The sequence below is a fragment of the Pomacea canaliculata genome, linkage group LG11 (genome assembly GCF_003073045.1).
Source record: "Pomacea canaliculata isolate SZHN2017 linkage group LG11, ASM307304v1, whole genome shotgun sequence".
Lineage (NCBI taxonomy): Eukaryota > Metazoa > Mollusca > Gastropoda > Architaenioglossa > Ampullariidae > Pomacea > Pomacea canaliculata.
Genome location: NC_037600.1, coordinates 3571545 through 3592541, shown reverse-complemented (window position 1 = coordinate 3592541; position 20997 = coordinate 3571545). Strand labels below are relative to the sequence as shown.

The following is a 20997-nucleotide window of genomic DNA, read 5'->3' as shown; positions in this document are numbered from 1 at the left end:
TCTTCTTCTTTTGTTTATTTGTTTTTTGTTTTTTTTGTATTAAAAAACTTTTCTTGTAACAGTTCAAATTTGAAGAGTCAGCATGCACCCCCATGAAGCGCTACTCATTTCAAACTGACACTGAATAGATAAAAAAGATATATGACTTTGTACTTCGTTCAAAGGGAAAGGATATGGGGCCAGAAGTTAAAAAAAAAGCAAGACAACAAAACGCAACTCTAGACATATAGGCGGTGTGGGGTGAGTTGGAGGAATGTGGCTTCATAAGCATTCTATTTTCTGTTGTACCAGGCAGTCGAAACTCAAACTAGTAATGACACACCACGATCCTCCCGCCTTTCTGTTTACATCAGGAAGTTTCAGAGCATCAGCCATGTCACATCACTCATTAACTAGTCACCTCATTTCCTTAGTGAGAGGTTTTCATCCCACTCCCTCATACCACAGGGCACGGCGTAAAACACCAATCCCCCCCCCCTCCCCCACCTCATACCACAGTTGCGTCGACAGTTTGTGGTCAAATCCAAGTCAGATAAATAATTTCAGATCGAATTTTCGTGACCCAACACAATTTTAGTGTCACCAGGATCTTCCCACACACATCTGTCGCATGCTACCCTGACCTTCCCACCTTCCTGGTTAGAATAGTCAATAGTGCAACCACGCACTTACATCTTGTCTATGAAATCCGTGGTGCAATGGTGGATGTGTGGGGATCACAGGCAGGGTCAAGTATTTGTGGCTAAATTTGCAAATGTCCGGGTTGAAACACAGGATGACCTTTCGGAAAATAAGCATTTGTCACAGCAGGTAACACAACAGACAGCGGGAAAACGGAACTTCTAGTCTATGTTCGCATAATGGAAGTCGGATATTGTTGGTGAGAACGGTATATGATGATAATTAATTTTTTTTTTTTTAATCTAGTTCTATCTTTCCAACGAAAGGTTAAGCAGTAAACTTTAATAATACTCGGGTACGCTGACAAAAATTATAAAGCAGATATCATCATCACGCTTCAACGATTCATATTGCTTAACGATTCATCTTGCTACACCGTTCCCGAGCTCAGTGCTATACTCATCCACCAGCTCACGGCATTTACACCTTGCACAGGGAAATGTTTGAACTTTTTCCGAAGTGACCCACGCCATCATGGTCTGACGTCATCAACTAAAAATTCGGACCAATGTCAAAAGCGGATAATTGGTAATATAGACAGCGTTGTTTTAATTAGTATATATATGTTTAATACGGTGCAGCGGATATTTGGTAATACAGACAGCGTTGTGTTAATTAGTATATATGTTTAATACGGTGAATTAGATTTTAATTCATTTTGACTGGGATAGTCTAAAAATTCGGATCAATTTCAAAAGCGGATATTTGATAATACAGACAGCGTTGTTTTAATTAATATATATTGTTTAATACGGTGAATTAGATTTTAATTCATTTTGACTGGGGTAGTCTAAAAATTTGGACCAATTTAATAAGCGGATAATTGGTAATACAGACAGTGTTGTTTTAATTAATTAATATATTTAATACGGTGCAGCGGATATTTGGTAATACAGACAGCGTTGTTTTAATTAGTATATATGTTTAATACGGCGAATTAGATTTTAATTCATTTTGACTGGGATAGTCTAAAAATTCGGATCAATTTCAAAAGCGGATATTTGGTAATACAGACAGCGTTGTTTTAATTAATATATATTGTTTAATACGGTGCAGCGGATATTTGGTAATACAGACAGCGTTGTTTTAATTTCTATATATGAATTCGACGAATTTGCTAAAGAACACTAAACGTATTGTTTCGAATTCTGTAATATACTGAAAGCGCTGGCGATTTCTTATCTCCTAAATATAACATTGTAGCAGCACAGTTGGTAACTAATGATCAATGTTTTATAGTACATTTGCTTTAGTTGTCGCTTAAATGCAACTAGAGAGAAAAAAATTAATGGGTTATTTAACAACATAATTACCTTTCCAGGGCAGTTTTCCTATTTTTGAGCTGTGATTATTTTCTGTGTAATATTCTCAACGGTTATTAACATGACAAAGCTATTTTAGATTTGATGAGAGTTGCAATAAATTATAGCCAGCATTTAACCCCCACAGACTTTGTGTCATTTATTTAGGAAAAGTGGTACAATGTAAAGAATCTTCCTTTCTTGTAGTATAATGTTATGTAAAAATTTTAAACCCTTGATGGTATTAACTGAGTATTAACTTTCATAAGGATGTATTACTATAATTATCTTCTCTTTAGAAATGATGGACAAACTTGAGAGTCCCTGGGGTTGCCGCATTGAAATTCTGTGCTCAGAGAAACGTCATAGAACTGCTTGCCGCTGGATGCAATCTGTATCCATTGTTGAACTTGGTAAAGGTAAGACTTGTAATTTAAATGTGGTGAACAGAAGGGGCAAATTTAACTTTAGTTTAATCTATATATGTATATATTTCGTGAGCAAATAAAACATTATCTACCTATTTTTGTGTGACTAATGACAGATATGTTTGTTCTGCTAGCTTGCTGGCAACTTTGAGTTTCATTGTTGATTTAGATTAATGATATTAATGTTGATTTAATAGTACCGTTCCCCATCATCAAGGCAGGCTGAAAGTGTATTCTAAAACAACACTCAGCAATGTCAATTCGTCTGCACAGTCATAGATGATTGTTATGGAGGTTGCATCAACATAATAGTGAAAATAATAAAAATAAATGTGTGATTTGTATAGCACATACTCATGCTTGTATGGGGCATGCCCTTAGTACTTGAGACAAGAATGAACAAGAACAAATGGAAGGATATACAGTACTGATGACTAATAAAAGACAAATATAGAAAATGCAAAGAGGAATCAGGAAACAAGAACTAAAAGTAATGTGATTTAGCAGAGGAAGAGTAGGCCAGTAATAAGGGGAGGGAGTTAAAAAAGGAGCATTCTGTGGACTGTTGTTAGGAGTAATTCTCAAGGAAGAGGTTTGTCTTCAGTTCACATTTAAAAGATTAAATGGTGGATAGATGGTGGATATGGATTGGGGGAAAGTTACATTGTTTTCCTGCACAGTAACTAAAACATCACAGTCACTGACAAGAACGGGTGCAAGAACAAGAAGAGCAGTCATCCTTAAGCCAGTTGATTTAAGGGATATCACTGTCAAAGTTAACAAATATATTTAAAAGTATGCATTGAAAAAAATCATATTCAAGTAATACTACAAAATCATTCCAACTTTTAAGCCAGTATTTTTATCAGAGGATGATACTGGAGTAAGGTACCAATGGGAGATTTTGGTACTAAAACAGTTATTGAGGAATGAGTTGTTAGAGGCTGCACTTATTCAAGCACCAACACATCTGTATGGCAGTGTCCATCATGTCTCCCTTGCTGCTTTTCCAGGAATGTAGGAAAGCGGATTGCCAGCTGGTTAGAGCAAGACTGTCATCACTATTGGTGCACACTTTAGACAGTTTACAAAAGTAATGCAGCATGATTTGACTCAGCTGTACAATGACCCCTTATAGAGATGTTGATAATCAATGAAGTGCTGAAGCTAACACAGTACAGCATTGATTTGCAGAACTGGGTACCAGTCCAGCATCTTGGTTTGAAACTCTGAGTAATATCCATGTGGACAAAAAAAAGTCGGGTATCTTCTCCTGCACTCTGGTCACCTTGTCCAGCTGGAAGAGTTCTTAACATTTCAGGTGAAAAAAAACAAAAACTACTTTAATCAATTTTTCATTTTCTTTTTCATTTAATTTTAATATATAATTGCATCTGTAACATGGTAATTTGTCATTGGGATAAGAAAATTTATGAATTTTGGTTTAAAATACATATTTCATGTTGATCTACCAATCTTTCTGACTGCAGTACAGCATTGTATGAATGAATAAAGATATAAGAGTGAAATGGCCAGTCAGAGTTATTGCAGTCTTCTACACTACTAATAAGCTTCAGTATAGTAAAGGATACGTTTTGTCAGCATTTGCACAGAATATAGCATGATATATTAGTAGCATCAAAAAAATTATCCTTTTTAAAGATTATACAGTAGATTTTCCATTACATAGAACATGTATATATCTTATAAGGGTTATAGACCAGACCTGAAAACTGGCATTTCATCACTACTGGTTTTTAGGATGTTAGTGACACAGACAATGACAATGACAATTATCAACTTTATTTGTCCCAGTGGGCAATTTGAACATAGGAAGGTGCTCTAGTTACAAAGTAAAAGTTAGAAATAAAAGTAAGAATTAAGTTCATTGCAAGGTGCAGCGTTAAAAAGATTTAGTTTCTTAAAAATATGACACTTGTAAAACAGTTTCTTTACACCAGGAATCACCATAATATTAACACACACTGTTTTCTGCAGCTGATCAGTAAAGCTTACATTATGTTCATGGGAGGAGGAGGGATCTAAACACTCCCTGATGTTGTGTGTAAAATTGATATTTTGCAGTTTTAACCCCATGCTTTTCCCTAAAAATCCAAAATGATTCTCCAGTGCACATGGACACTCTACTGATGCTTAGAAGGTATGGCAACACCACACACATCCTCTTTAATAATCTTTTTTTTAACCTTATAACAGTCTTTTTCACTTTTGGATATCATTTTGAAGAAAATATTTTATTGTCTTTTTATTGTCTTGTGAATTGCTTTTCATATTTTGTTTAGTAGTGTTTAATAAATCCTCTTTTTTTAATTGATATTTCTTTTATTTCTTTGTGAGGTCAAAAGCTAACACAGAGTTATTTGAGAATGAACAGTTTGAAGGCTTTATGTGTTGCTGGTTTATTTCAATATGCTGAGTAAGGTTCACAAATTTCACGAGTTTCCTAACCAGTCATATTTTATAGCCACTTCTGATGCTTCTTAGAAGTAACACACGCACACACACAGGCGCACACAATTTTGAACCATGAAAGTATGAAAGCATATACATTTTTGTTGGATGATACATATTCAAGTATGAAAAACAGTAATATTGCATATAGAATTAAATGTTTCAGCTCCTCTTGTGAGTCTATACCAGTACAGAAAGGATGGTTGGTTAAAACAGGCTTCTGAAGACAGTATGGAGAATGGCTGTGAAAACCAGCTGCTGACTTTTTACACTTGACAGTTCCAATCTGTCATGGAGCAGCTCTATGGCAACACCCCGCGACATGGCTTTTAAAAGTAAAAGTTAGAAAATCTCACTATGAAACATGATTATGTCTAATGAAAGTTAGTCTGGCATTTACTAGTAGGGTTTATTAATTGATGTGCTATATATTGGTAGTAACAACACCAAGTGGCACAGTTATCGGTGTAACAATGTTAAAATTAGTACAATTGTTTATTTTCTTATATTTCTTTGTTGAATTTAGAATCTATTTTTGTTCTGGTTTGAAAAAAATAGTGTATGTTACTGTGATATATTCTTGCAGATTTTTCTGTGGATGCAGAGAGACAGAAGGTGGGTGCAAGTTATCAAGGACTGTAAGGTGTATAGGTATATATGAGAGTGATGTTCCTTCTCCTGACAGGCTCAAGAGAACACTCTTTGTGCTTTTGTCTTGTCCATGGATTTACTGATAGTGTCTGCTGTAAGCTGTGCATTTATGTTATTATCTCTCATCTCACTGGGCCTATCTTCAAAGTGGCAAAATGTTCTGTTTATTCTACTTACCTACTTATGCTATCTTATTATTAAGATAAAGGTCTTTTACAGTTAATGGCAGAGAATTAACAGGGCACAAACCCTGGGTTGGCCATGACAGTGCATGTTGTGATAACTTAGGTAATAGTTCATATATGTTAACTGGAGTTTTTCAGATGACTTGTAACTATGTATGCTACATGGCCTGTCTTGACTGCCCCTGTAAGCCCATAGCTGGCATACTTGTGCATTAATTTGAAAAGATGAGACCTAACTAGGTACAGTGCTTTTGTTGGCAACTAGATTGAGTTTGCCTGAAAATGAATCTTTTATGCAGTTGTGCTGATAGAATATTTAATGTTACCAAGGTGAACTTTTGAAAGGATTATGCAATTTTGAAAATTGTTATTTGCAGAAAGAGATCGTCACTCTTGTTGCAGGGGCCAGCACGGGCTCTTTTTTCTCCTACTTCCTGTGGTGGGGACAGTGAATTGGATGATGCCAGTCTGGTCTTAACAGTTGAGCAAGAACAGTCCATCTCTTTAGCTTGTATTGAGGAACCTGACACTTTGGAGCACACTTTAAAATCTTCACCTGTCTCAAATTCTTCAAAAACATGTGATTGTGTAAATAATACTGTTAAGAATGGTGAAACATCTTGTGAAATTTGTTATTCTCAAGACATTTTCCCATCTGTGGCAGAGATTGACAGTACAAAAAAATGCTGAGAGTTCTCTTGAAAGCTCTTTCACAGACACAAAAGAACCTCATTTTACCTCAAAACAAAAGCTATGCAAAGATTGTGAGTCAGACACTAAAGTATGCATTCAGACAAACAGGCATTCAGATTCATCTGCAATTGAAGTTCTTCATAATAATCAGAATGTGCTTGGAAAAGAAATACACAGTGATAAGCAGATTTACAGGCGTACATCCACGCCAAAGACTGACAGGTCCAAACTCTGCAAATTTGCACCTGATGATTTAGATGAAGAATCTCATCTTTCGATGCTGCTGATATTGCCGTCTTCCACACCATTGAGACATTATCAACCTTCTCTCCTGTCCAGCCCTGGTCTACAAAACTTCTTCAAAAAGGGCTAGCATTTTCTGGCTTCAGCTTGTACATGCAGAATTCAGGTCAAGATAGAGTTGAAGCCACAGCATTTCCTGAAACATCATACTTCACTGTGACTTCTGGATTCACTGAGCACTATTCAGATAAACAGAGAAAACTGGTGAGCAAAGGAACTGTTGCTGTCTCTATATTATTATTTATAACACTAGTGTCTCCTTCATGTTTATGTAATGTTTCCTTTTCTCTTTTCATTGGAATGTGTGCTATTTTAGTTCTCCTTACAAGGCTTTTTTAGTATACCATTTTTGCTTCACAAATACATGTATGTACTTTTTACCACTATATATTTATGTGTGTTTGTGTCCTTTATTTAGACCTCTGGGGAGCACCCTGATAATTCTGAGGGTACAGCTACATCTGTGAGGCAGTTCATGGAGATTCCAGAAACCAAACAGAAAAGCTGTCCAAAAGCAAAAACTCTTTCGCTTACAGTCCTATGGAAAACCTCCTCCACTTACTCCTCTGCCCAACTGCATGTCTCCTGCAGCAGCAAAAGGATTCAAGCCTGTGAAGATGAGAAATGATAAGATGTTGCCATGACTTCCAACCTTGTTGATTTAAACTTGTGAAGCTTTATTTACTTTTGAATGAGAATTGCCGTGTTGCAAATGAGTTGCTAGGTCACTGTTATATTTAAATAAAGTCACTGGTTGAATAACTGGTGATATGTAATGTTAGGCAAGTTTGAAGCCAGCAGTTACATCTGGTTTAGAAAGAGTATTAAACTAACAATAAAATCTTTGGTAATTTAAGACCCTCAGAGTTACTGATGGAAACCTTGACTAAAGCCTTGCACAGTGCTAGTTCCATGAGTTCGAGAGCTGGATGTCCGATGTGGTCAAGAAGCTTGACCGAAGTAATGGATACCTAAGCTTAATAGATATTCTGTTCAATGTTCACTGGGATTTCCGTTTATTTGTGTCATGCATGTTACTATCTGAATGTTGAATTCAGTATTTGTTTATTGTGTCAAAGGTGTATGTGTGTGTGCACTATGATGTTAGTGCATTCCCAATCTCAATGCAAGTCTTCACATTATTGTGTTTACATTAACTAGTGCCTGCTAACCAGTATGTCATGCTTAACTGGTTTGGACCAGGATTTTTGTCAGGAATAGAGTTAACCCTAGATCTGTGCTAAATTCAATGGGCATTTATATCTGTACTTGTTACATTTTTTTTTTTGGGGGGGGGGGGAATTCTTTTACAATTTGGCTCAGTAAAAATTTATTGAATACTTCTGAATTTGTTTTTGGTGAATAGTAAAGTTTTTGCACCTGTTGCAACTTTTCTTAGCTAAGGTAACAAGGTTCAGATACAAGTCCGGCAGAAATCTTTGAGGGCCCTGATCTGGTTGTTAGCTACAGTTTGATATTCTGACACTTTCACTGCTGATACAATGAACAGTGCTCAAATGTGTGACATGTTAGAGCGTACAGATGCCAAATAGACATTTTCACCTCTCTTATTGGTTGTAATAATAATAATAAAGATAATAATAATAATAAAGATTTATTACTTCCCTTATTTAAAGCAATTAAGGCTCAAAGCACTTTACAAAAGGAAGACAAATACACAAAATAAACAGAGCACACATAGGGACACAGACCTGAAACATGTCAGAAAATAAAAAGGACAGACACTTTAGCGGACATAAACACGAGAGGGAGAGAAACCCGCTCACGAAGCCTGTCTGGGTAGCTCAGAAATAACGAGTGGCAGACCATGCGGGCGGAAAAAAAGAAGAGTTTGTGCTCTTGAATTGGAGAAAGGGTAACGACAAAAACTTGAGACAGCAGAGCATATGACTGTCGATTCTGGTCGTTAAAATAATCATGCAGTGGTATAGCATTTGCATCAACAGTCGGAAAAAAAAATACAGCAATGGCCAAAAAAAAAAAAAAGTTCAATGTATGTCACTGACACACACTCTCTGGCTGGCCAGTCAGGCAAAGAAAGTCCAGGGTTCAGGTTTAGCATAGGGCTGTTCCACAAGCAGTCATGTTCACAGTGCTTGACTAGGTTTTAGACTTTTTGTTTACTAATTGTAAAATGTGTCGTGTACCAGCTCCATCACTCCCTGACACTGCTGACAGACACACATACACACCATAGGGCACACGTCCACAGTCCAAGAAAGAGTCGTAGGTAAGCCAGACACAAGAAGCACACCGTATAAATTAGTTTTCATGTTCATAGTGGTCTGGACCTGCCGGCGAAATTCAAAATCTGGGAGATTATTTTCATAGCAACATAAATTTGCATAGAGTAAATCATAATCAGGTAAATGTTTTTATTTAGAGTATATGTACACGTAAATTCAAAGAACGCCAAGTCACTAGCGTAAAGTAGAGCTAAGCCAGTTAAACTGATGGAGTTTTATAGCTTTGTAACCTTTATCTGACCTCACTATACCAGGCAACATCTGTTGTATGAAAAGAAAGAAGTAGAAATGATAAGCAATATCTGATACGCTAGCTGGTATAGATAATTATGACAGAACATTAATTTTACTTTTCTCATTACTAAAAGTGTCCTTCATACCTGCGATTAACCTGAAATACGAGATTCTTTTTGAACAGATTTGTGTTCATCATCTGGTCTCCAAAAGTCATTGGCTAATGGTGGTCTAGGGTATAAAAAGGTGGACATCTCTCCTCTTCTCCACCACTGCTCTTGGCGGGACATCCTGTGACTGACAGCGTTCACCTGAAGGTAGGTTCACCTGATCACAAGACTTCACATCTTCTTGTTAGAAGTGTGGTCTCTACTAACCTGTGGTAATGAGATGTATTCTCTTATAGGCGCAGGTGAGTTCGGCCACACATACACACAGATAGACATATGTCAACACGTCCACACATACATTCATGTGCCATCCGCAGTCCAGCTACTCAATCACAGATGAACTACCAGCGGTGTGTGTGTGTGTGATGGTAGGTGTGCATGTGTGTGTGTGTGCTTTTCCCCCATATAAATATACTTTGGAAACAGGGCACAGCTCCCATTCAAATTGCCCGTTGGGATTAATAAAATTGATTGTTATTGTTATTCACACAGATAAGCATTTGCTAACACGTCGACAGTTACACTAACAGTTAAGCTCATGAGCTCAAATAGTTCTCCTGGGGTTGTGTAGTACTAAAGCACTGTATTACACATTATCTCTAACAACAATTCATAGAAACCAGAATGTGTAGCAAACCAGATGAACTCTCTGCTTCCATAGCCGCCACCTACCAACTATCGAATCCTTTAAAGTTTAAATGACTTCTAGAATTACATGTCTTCCATGAGCATTCATTAGTCTTAACAACAGTCCACACGATGCTAGTCCATCTTCCAACCTTTCCTCTCACATTTTCGTCTTTTGACTTGTCCGCCTGCTCGTCTTTCTCTGCACATCGACAAACCTCTCAGCCCTTAGTGTTTGTTAGTCGCTTCCTCTTTGCATCTTCTTTCTTTTGTCTCTAATTACTTATCATTATTGTTGTTCATTCTTTCATTCCTAGTATGTTGCCGATGTCTTGTTCTTGTCTCAAGCGCTGAAAGCATGCTCTTTCATCACTTGCTAAATAAATGACGAGATTATTATTATTATTAGTAGTAGTTGTAGTAGTAACAATGGGTGCTTGTCCGAAGAACACCTCTATGGCCTGTGATCTCTTTTTTTTTTCTAAAAAAGAGAGAAAAAAATGTGTGACGACCACTTCCATTTCCATGGGTGGAAGGCCCATATGCAGCCTGCACTTTGCACACAAAATGTATCCGATGGCTGACACCAGCAGCGAAGTGCAAGAGTTAAGAAAGAGACAGACATGCAGACAAGCACCGACTATGACAGGGTTAACAACAGCAAAGATCTGCATCAACTGAGCACAACACAAAGTGAACGACTTTGGTACTTGATGGCCACTCTCATCAAAGCTGGCAGATGCATAGAAAACACCTGCATCATGATTTCAGCAGTGAGCCATAAGGACCAGGTGTGGCAGGATTCGGAAACCACGTGGTCCTTTGTGTCATACTCTTCTTTGTTTTACACAAGTATTGTTTTAAAACATGTTACTTGCGGACAATGACATCAATTTTAGGTATTCCTAAAATAATCAAATATCTTTTAACGTAGCATTTAAAAATAACCCTAGGTCTTATTATCTATTGTGCGCCATTTTTTTTTTTGCAGGTGTGCCATATAGTGAGAGTTAAAAAACACCCCCCCTGCCTGAAACTAACCTGACAAATAATCAGGCCATCTCCCACCTCCACACTTACACAGATACAGCGAAGCCTGAGTGTAACCTAAATAATTAACTACAGACATTAATTTAATGGATTAAAATTGATCTTACAGTATAGGAATTTTCTTTCAAAAAAAACCAACCAAAAAACCAAAAACAACAACAAAACAACAACAACAACAACAACAACAAAAACTAACGTGCAAAACATCTCCGATTATGTCCCTGTTAGATCACCTACATCTACGTCTGCACCAACAGGTGTATGTGGCTATGACACTCTACTTGATAAATGTTTTACCCAAAAGGTAGATGAAAATGCACGCGTGTGTTTTAGAATGGTAGACTTCGACCAATCCATTAAAAAAACCCCAACACAATGCCAGTCAAGTATGAAAAGTGAAGCCATGTCAATGTTCATGTGAAAATTCCACAAGTTCAGCTGTCGGCTATAACTGACAATGGCAGTCGCTCTACTGATCCTCATGGTGGCCATGGTACCAGCATTAAACTTCAACTTTCCCTACCTGTCTCGAGTCAACACACGAGAAATAGAAAATGGTAAGAGACTGAGAGCAAGCATGATGTACTTTGATACACTCCCTTTCTCTGGTGTAGTAATCTCCCTTTGTCCTTGTCTCAGCACAATCCCTCCCCCTCTCTCTATACACATCATTTATATTTGTACATGCATCGCACTTTGCAACTAAAGCTTCCTCTAGCTTTACTAAAAATATTTTGCCTTGGTATTATTTATGTTGGATTCCTGGTATTGAGAGTAGTGTCCCTTAGCCTCGCCTGCTGAACAGTTATTGCACTTTGTCTTTCATCACATTAAAATTCTTTGTCACCTTACTGTTATTAATGATCTTTATCACTTTTGATGTCAATTTTTGTAATTTATTTTTCTTTTAAAGAAATCAAAATCCCCTTTTAACTTATTTCCATCATATTTAGCTCTCCCTGAGCCGCTAGTGGATTTCTTGGCTACATTTCCCTCCCGTCTGCTAAACGGCACGATGGTGTTTGACAAAGTCTCGACAAACAGCGGAGGCGGTTACAGCAATACCACCGGGGTCTTCACTGCACCTCGCGGAGGTTTCTACGTCTTCGACGTCATCCTGGTCCAGAATCTGACTGATAGACTAGAGGATTCAAACTGGAATTTGAATGTCAACGGACAGATGGTGCCGCGCAGGTTGTCATATTCTTACTTTAGCATCACCCAGTACGAGTACACGGTGACCCTACAGGCTGGAGACAAAGTCTCAGTCTCCAGTCAAGATTCACTCAACTTCTTTCCAGCTGACTCTAGCTCCTTCAGTGGCTCGCTCGAAAAGGATCTTTAAACTGAAAACCGTTTAACAAAGCAGTCTCGAAGTTTCATTTTTGGGTATCTAATAACCACTTTTGTGCCATCTATTCTTTTTACTGTGTGAAACAGTAAGATGTTCTAAGATGATTGTACATCTCAAAGAAAGATGTCCATTTTAATGCTCTGAAAACTAATGCACCATTCTGTGAAAAGCAAAATATGAAAAGCAGCTTAACCTTAATGTTTCTAACCAACCTTTGTTTTCCTTTATCAGCATCAATGAACCTACACTATCATACTCTAACTTCAGACAGTGCTGTACTTCTAAACAGTTACTGCATTTTCGTATTCAGCCATAGCATGTGTGTGCAGATTTGGCATTAAAATGTTTTATTCCACTTCAGTGTTTTATGTCCCATCTGTTTCGTGCGAATGACTTGTCTCGCGAAATTGTAGATCAAATGATGTGAAACACAAAACATTGTGGTAAGTAAACATACCAACGTCGGCGACCTGTACTAAGGTGACCAGACGTCCCGCATTAGGCGGGACAGTCCCGCTTTTGACCTCGTGTCCCGCCTGAATATCGGGCGGGACGCCCAATGTCCCGCTTTTCGGCTTTCTGGAAGTCCATCAAATGTCCCTGTTGTCTTTAAAAATCTGAATACCGTACACTGATACGCCCCCCCCCCCCTACTTTTTTCGGCGTTTTTTGTCGGTGACGACACCATCTTCGGCACGTGTCCCGCTTTCGCTCCCGAAACGTCTGGTCACCTTACCTGTACAATATGTTACATTATTTGTCTATTATTACACTGAAGACATTCAGCCAGCATCAGATATGTTACATTATTTGCCGCTTATTACAACTGGTTGCATGCGGTCATCGACAAGTCTGGCCAAATACTTTGCAGAGCAGCTCTCATCGAAGCCCGGTACATCAGATATGATAAATCCACTTGCTCCAGTACAACCCACATGAGGGCTGGTGACAGAGTTTATGTCTGAAGATTGACTGGTGACACGTACATTCGAGGGGGACCCTACTGCTCCTTCACCGGTGCTCTGATGTCTGCTGACATTGTCTGACAGAAAAAGACATTGTCTGACATGATAAGACATTGTTAACATGATAAGACATTGTTAACATGATAAGACATTGTCCATCAGGATAAGACGGTAGACATTTTCATAAACATTTTCCTCTTATTGTCGCCTCCCTAGTGCATCAAGCAGTTGTTGAGCCTCTAAAAGGCAACAAGCAGCCTGTGTTGTAACTCAGCTTTCACTTTTCCAAGTCTCATTGTTGCTTATTTATTCATTCAGCCCTTGACTGGCACCAGTTGACAAGTCCTTATGATGAGAAGTCGGTAAAGATGGATGAGGGTATGGATGGAGGAGGGTGACAACAGGATGGATGAAGCAGCTGGCAAGACTCGTGTTTAGGTTTGTTTTAAGTTGTGACCAGCAGGCCCTGCAAGGAACGACCATTGCACTCCTTTAACCAGTTTGTCCTGTTCCCCTGAGTTTGGACTCTCTAAAGGACGGTCTTAGAGTCAGCTTGCACAGATTGACAGTAGCAGGATCCTGCAGGAAACAGTACAGGGACAAGAGGGAGACAAGAGCTGGACAGACAACACCCAAATGGTTTTCTACACCTTTGTCAAGTCTTGATGATGTTCATTAATTGTGTAAGTACTTTCAATCGTTCTTTTCTCTCCTTCTCATTTTGCAGAAGAACAAACAAGTAAAATCCCATGTCTGCTGCTAAAAATAGTAACAAAGTGGTTTTCTGCAAGAACTCATTACGAATTCACGACCACAAATGTCAAAGAAGGGATCATTAAAATTAAACCTTTTTAGAGAAATCGCTCTGTCACGTGGGTTGCGAACTGATGCAGACAAGAAACCTGCAGCACCTTTGTCTGGTCGTGTTTTGTTGTTTGGTGTAAAACTCGATGTATAACAGCCTCTAGCATCTACACCACCCTAATCACAGTGTCCCCTTGCCGTTACAAGAATTACACCTGACAGGTGGGCGGGAGGTAGGAGGGAGGCTCTTGGAGTCGCTAACAACACAAAGTCGTAAAGTTAGTCCTGGTGTCCAGGTGTTGCCCACAGACATTGCAATAGTCAGCACCACTCCGTGTCCGGCCTGATAGAGTTTGTTGACAACTAAAGAAATGAATAGCCTATAGGTCTTATACACATTAGTTGGTAATAACCAATTTCAAGTATTCTGTCAACACAGCATAACAACAAGCTATCCGTTGACACTGTATGCACACAGAGCACTCTTAGACAATAAAAATAAATTAAAAAAACCCAAACAGTACAATTTGACAACTAAATTAAGCGTATTACACCCATTGAACTGAAAATAATAAAAATCAAATTAATAAATAATTAAGAAAATGAAATATTCACCACCATGAGTCACAACAGTACAAACCTACAGGTGGTCCCTGAACTCAGTTGCAGTGTTTGCTATGAAAAAGTGTGAAACTTCTTCTGACTCGGGCTAGAAGACAGAAAGGTAAGGCTGGTATGGAGTCCCATCCGTCCTTGGAATCCACCCCAACCAGCCCCTTCCCCATCCACCATCGACTCCCTCCCCCGCCTCCTCTCTCCCGCCCTCTACCTCCCCGCTGGTGAGGTGTCACTTCAAATTCTCCAATAATGGGGCTTTCCTGTAATATATTGATTTCAGAAAATCGAGTGGTGAAGTAAAAGGTGTGCAAATGTCATTCTATGAAGATTGTGTTTTTCCTAACATTATTCATCTTTAAAAACAGCAGGCCATTTTCTGCTCCCCTTCATGACTGTGCCCTAGGGGACTGTCTAGTTCCCCTTATAGTAGAACCCACCCTGCATGTGGTGGCAGTGGACAGTCGGGCCTCATTCACTGGAAGAACGAATGCAATAAAGGATTGAATGTCAGAAGGCTAAATAAAGAAGGTTCTAGAATACATAAACCAGCTGGTAGGATAACTAAAACACTTGTTTACTACCACTGCAGTTTAATGTCTTGAATTCAGACCCTCTCCTGAGACAATTTATGTTTGCCCTGTTTGTGAGGCCGACCTTCAGGGGTTTTCTTCGTGCACCCCGGGTTTCCTCCTCACTCCCTCTTCCCTCACAGTGCCAGATCATGTCCAATGAAAATAGTTTTGAAGCTTCCTAGAATAGCTGCGTACAGGGAGTCGAGCTTCCTAGTCCCCATGTTTTGTGAGAATATATGTTACTAAAATTAATTTAATATGAATCAAAAAGGAGTAAAGACAAATGTAATTTACTTTAAATTGGTGACTAGATATAGTGTTTGTAGTAAGGATGTGATCAGAACTAGTCTTGGTGTTCACTGTAGGTGCGTGGGTGGAATGAACAGTGTGGACGGCAAAGTTGGCGAGAGCTCTGAGAGGCTGTGTCTGGACTCAACTCACACATGTCTACCACAGCACCGCACAGCCATCTATGTTTGTACACTCCACATACACTCAGCTGATTTATAATGGGAACCACATACGTATATATTAGCAAATTCCAGTCAACACATACACACGCCCACACACACACACAAAGACAACTACAGCTCTACACACACGTATGTATACACACATGGAAATAAACATTAACTAAATTCAGAATACGCATATATGTTTATTGTAGATTCTTATACAATATATTATTTGACATAATACATCAGATTTAACCATTATCCATTACCCTGATATCTAGAGGACAAATACACTATGGAGGCCTTGATGTTACTGATGATGTTATTGGCGATAGCTGTTGTGTCAACTGGAAGTGGAGCTCGTGGTGTGAGAAAATACATCAAATGTATTATGAGGTGAAGTGGCGACAGGCTGTGTAACCTTTGGCGACTGAAATACGCGCCGCCATCTGTTGTCGCTTTGATTTTTAGTGATGAGAGGTGTGTTGATGACGTCCGGAAAGACTGAGAGGAAGAGAACAACAACTAAAAACAAGTATTGATGTACTAGATTCAGACACAAGAAAAGAACAGGTGTCAGGTGTCGGGTGTGAGGACCACCCGGGCCGAGCTGGGTATATACATAAGTTGTGCCGTACAACGAGACAAGCAGTAAAGTCGGAGGCTGACACTGTCAAGAACATCAGACACACAGACGACGACTTTTCTCTCCAGACCACGAACACGATCTCCATAGGCCACCCACACCACGTCACTGCGGGCCGTGCCCACGTCCTCAAAGTCATCGTCCTTCATCACCCGCACTGGGATACCCGTTTCTTGAAGTACCTTCATCATACCCGAGTTTTCATTGAAGTCGTTCGAGTACACCACCATCAGGCAGGGCGGTGGTGTGCCGCCGGTGGTGAAGGGGACAGTGGTTGAGGCAATCATGACATTCTCTGTTAACATTTAAAGTTAGTTTCTTCTGTTAGTCACATGTAAGAGACACAGCATACACACTGACATACACGTGGATAGAAAGATGTCATAACTACGCACCGTCCGTCACATTCTGTCTCCCTGCTCGTCTTCCTTTTACAATATCAAGGTACTCTCGTTCTTGTTACTTGGTTCTTCTTTGCGTTTTCTGTATGTTTTTATTCATCATTTGTAATACCGTTTATTCTTTCATAGTTCATATGTTATTTGTTTGTTTTCCTGTCCATGTCTGATCCTCTTGAAGTTAAATTTGGTGTCCCCCAAGAGTCAGTTTTAGGACCTCTGCTTTTCTCCATGTACATAAATGATCTTCCTCTCCATATATCCCAATCTTGTGAAATGTTTGCAGACGACACCACAACACACGCTCACCACCAACAGACTGAGCCACTCGCTTCCCTCATACAGCTGAGCGCCGACGAGCTCCAGGCTTGGACTGATTCCAACCACATGTCCCTCAACCCCCAGAAAACTGAAGTCATGGTCCTAACAACCAGACAGAAAAGACAAAACCCAGCCACCCCATTTCCTAATATCCAAATCGGTGCTCAACCAATAATGGAGGGCTAAATGGAAAAAAACATTTTCTTGCTTGTTTTACCTCTCGTAAATAAAGAATTGTCATTGTCATTGTCATTGTTCTTGTTCCTAGGCGTTAGGAGCATGGTCCTTAGGAGTGTGAGTATGCGCTTTACAAAGTTTGCATGTATTACAACGCGTGACCAACTCACTATCTTCCTCACAGGACTCAATCTCATTTCTCGTTATTCATCACACCGTGAACTCTTGACCTGTCAACAGACGTTACACTACACAACACCCACACCTACCCGTAACACCCACACGGAGACTGTGTAGGAAGCTGACCACCTCGCGACCACACGTCACACAGTCACGTGGCCGGCAATCTGAGTGACCTTCGGACTTCGGACTTCGATGATCCAGTCGTCTGACTGGCGGGCCGTCTGTGTGGTCGGTCACACCTCGCTCACTGTACGGCTTGACAGCAAAGTTGTAAGTGATCATCTGGTCCTGCTCGACTTCCCTGACGACGGACGGGGGAAAGCGGAGGGGTCTGGTTAAATATTCCACTTGCCAACCGGTCGGTGCGACTCCATGCAAACAACTCGCCGCCCACAGATGGAGATGAGGAACTTGTGTCAGCAGCTTGTCACAGAAAGTCTGGAAGTGTGACCTTTCACTGATATGAGTGTGAGAGAGGATGAGATACAGGTGTTACACCGTGTACTGTCACTGATATCTGTGTTAATGTATGTGTATCGCTTATTACGTCATTAAAATGACGTCATCATTCATACTATAAACGTTTAAATAATGCCACGTGTTGCTGCACAATATGTGTAACAGCAGATGTAGCACAACAAATCTACTTTGACCAGCATCACAACACCTCCATAAGGTGTCACAACCATTGAGGTATTATCACCTGGTGGTAATTACGATATCAAAGCGAGCGATATCTACCTGTGTGTCTATCATCACATCACACACTGTGCTACTTACACCACTTCATCAGCGATGAGGTACAACGACCCTCCGCTCGCCGACCTGTGACAAGTCGTTGACGGCCTTCTCCACGTCTTCACCTCTATCAAGATGATGCTGCAGGTGAGGCTGACCAGGTGATACACCTGCTGACTGTTGTGTGTTTACTGTCTGCAGCAACAGGTGATACAACATGATGCTCGCTGCACGACTCCCAAGTACTGACAATGTAGACGTGGTGACCATCAAGCAGCCATTTTATACCCATCATCAGCAGCACCACAGTTTTACCTGTACCGGGCGGTCCGGTGACAAAGAGTGTGGGAGGCGCCGTGTGTAGCAGGTGAAGTTGCTCCGGGAAGAGTGTGATGACAGCAGTATAGCACTCTCCTGTCCACCACACGGCCTGACCCAGGGTCTTGACACTCACACGTGGAGGACATGTGCATGGCACAGTCACTGTTGTCGCCGGACCGCAGAATCTACTCAAATCAATAAGAAATGAAGCTCAGATTCTTCTTTAAGTCGTTAACATTTAAATAAAATCTTTGTGAGTACCTGTAGGTAAGAGTAAGAACTGTTGACATTTCAATACTTAATCACTACAGCAAAGAGTACAACAACTAAGGATGAAACTTTGCGCATTTTGTTATAATATAAAACGCATGCAAACAGCTTGCTCTGTCAGGGTTACTAGAAGATAAATAATGTGGCCCGATAAAAGTGATAGAAATGATATTTTTATTACAGTGACATACATTAAAAATCATTTAACTGTGTTTAATTAAGCAACCAAGTCCTGTGCACCCTACACAAGACAGACCTCGGGACTGTTTGCAATGTTTACTGAAGATTCTACTGAACACGACAGACATGTAAGGTGCTTCCTTCACTTGAGACTAAAGACACATCGACAGTCGACATTATCTTTTTCTCCTACTGTGTCAAGAACACCATGATGTCAGGAGAATTATAGTATCAAGTATTAAACCTACAACTGACCATTGCGGGACACCACATCTCAAGACAAAAGCATGTAAGTATATTGCATTCACACACAGTCTGGGTTGGGTCCATGAGACAGGATCACTAGTAGGACAAAGCAACAGGAATACCAGAAGAGTGGTGAAGTCTGTGTAGAGGTATACAATAATCTACAGTATCAAATGCAGCTGACAAGTCTAACAACCAGAAATTATTTTGCAGCCAATTAAACACACCTGGCAGTTCACATATCAATCGCCATGTTTGTACATATAATTTCTCTGTCTGCCTTTTATCTCTTTGTTTTGAATTTATATAATTTATATATCTTTTAAATTCTGCCACGTAGTCCGAGAGCTAGATGTCAAACAACATAACTCTTGCTTTTTCTGTTGCCCTCATCAATAAAGATTTGTCATTTATCTACACATGTAGGCTACAAATAGGACGATCTCAGTTATTGCAGTTTCCCGAAAATGGAGAAGACATTGTCTTTCCTGTCTCCTGGCTCGTTTGGTGTTCAAGATAACTAAAGCAGTTCATTTTATTTGAAAGCAAAGGACAGTTGAAGAGGTTTTGCCTCTTAATTTGTAGAAAATGACTTTGTAAAGTGTGAAATACATGCATTCAGGTAAGATTTATTTGGTCAAGAGTATGTTTCGTGGTTGGTTATTGTATTTGTTGTTGTTAAGTAACATGTTGCCATTCTGATCAACGACACTTGTGAACAATGTCTGTAGGGTTGTTGTCCCTTTGACAGAAGCAGGGTTGACAGCAAACCCTTCACGCTCATGACTTTCAGTCTCTCCCAAGCTGCAGTGTTCAACCATCCACATGTTCCTACTTGAACATATCCCATAATAGTGCACGGTACTCGCTTTTTAATCATTATACGCTGCCTTATTATAACAAGAAATTCTTACATTTAAAAAAATTCGTAAGGCAGATATGTCAAGGAATTTCTGTTTGTTTTGGTTGTGCATTCTTTAGTAAACACTTTCCATTTTCTCTTAAGAAAGAACGCTCCTGTCCATAAAAATTGAAAGATAATTATTAGTATTTTCTGTAATCGTTTCCTACTTTTAAGTTTCTTTTTGAAAACTGAAGAAATTTAAAGACGGCCTACTAAGATGGAGTAGTTATAATTATTTGTTTGATCAGCAAGAGAAAAGTGTTTCTCACTCTCTCTTGATATTCACAAAATAGTCTGCAGTTTATATTACATTTTTTCATTTGTTTGTCTTGGTGTGTACACAGTTATTATTATGTTACCGGTGTATTTGTGTGTGTGTGTGTGCATACATTAGGTTAGCTTGTTTCATGTTAAGAACTTTATTATTTTACCTTGTTATGAATTTTGCATTAGGACACATGAGTGATTTCTATTGGTTAGGTGTGTCGTACGCCGAGCGAACTCTTGATTGTCTTTGCCACCCGGGGTAGAAATCTTTGAAGCATTGTGTTCCGGCCACTTGACGAGCTCCAGACACCTCAGCTCGTGTCTCTTCACCATCTGAGTTGCTATGGTAGCACCATTATATTCTGTGTAACATGCCAGGCCTCTTCCCTCTTGCGATTGGCAGTAAGACGACACACAGTACATATTATCAACCAGGTCAAAGGTTATCTGTGAGGGCCACATTTCCAAACTGCTAACGATAACCGAAGGCGCTATACCCAGCTGGAATGTGAAGTG

The 20997-nt window shown here is 39.6% G+C and overlaps 1 protein-coding gene across 7 annotated transcripts; it reads left to right on the top strand.

The window, feature by feature from the left end:
• The first annotated feature begins 1258 nt into the window (after positions 1-1258).
• Positions 1259-12766, top strand: LOC112574970 (EMILIN-1-like). 7 transcript variants are annotated; one of them, XR_003101534.1, is made up of 10 exons: positions 1259-1272; positions 2282-2401; positions 3605-3731; positions 4496-4571; positions 5049-5217; positions 5469-5497; positions 6121-6918; positions 7133-9532; positions 11004-11619; positions 12016-12766. XR_003101534.1 is itself a non-coding variant. In XM_025256427.1 (2 exons), the coding sequence occupies exons 1-2, from the start codon at positions 11520-11522 to the stop codon at positions 12405-12407; spliced, it is 492 nt and encodes a 163-aa protein (XP_025112212.1). In that variant the 5' UTR covers positions 11004-11519; the 3' UTR covers positions 12408-12766. The 7 variants fall into 7 exon arrangements, 1 of the variants encoding a protein (XP_025112212.1); XR_003101532.1 differs by lacking the exon at positions 1259-1272 and adding an exon at positions 1527-1895; XR_003101533.1 differs by lacking the exon at positions 1259-1272 and adding an exon at positions 1528-1685.
• Positions 12767-20997: the final 8231 nt, after the last annotated feature.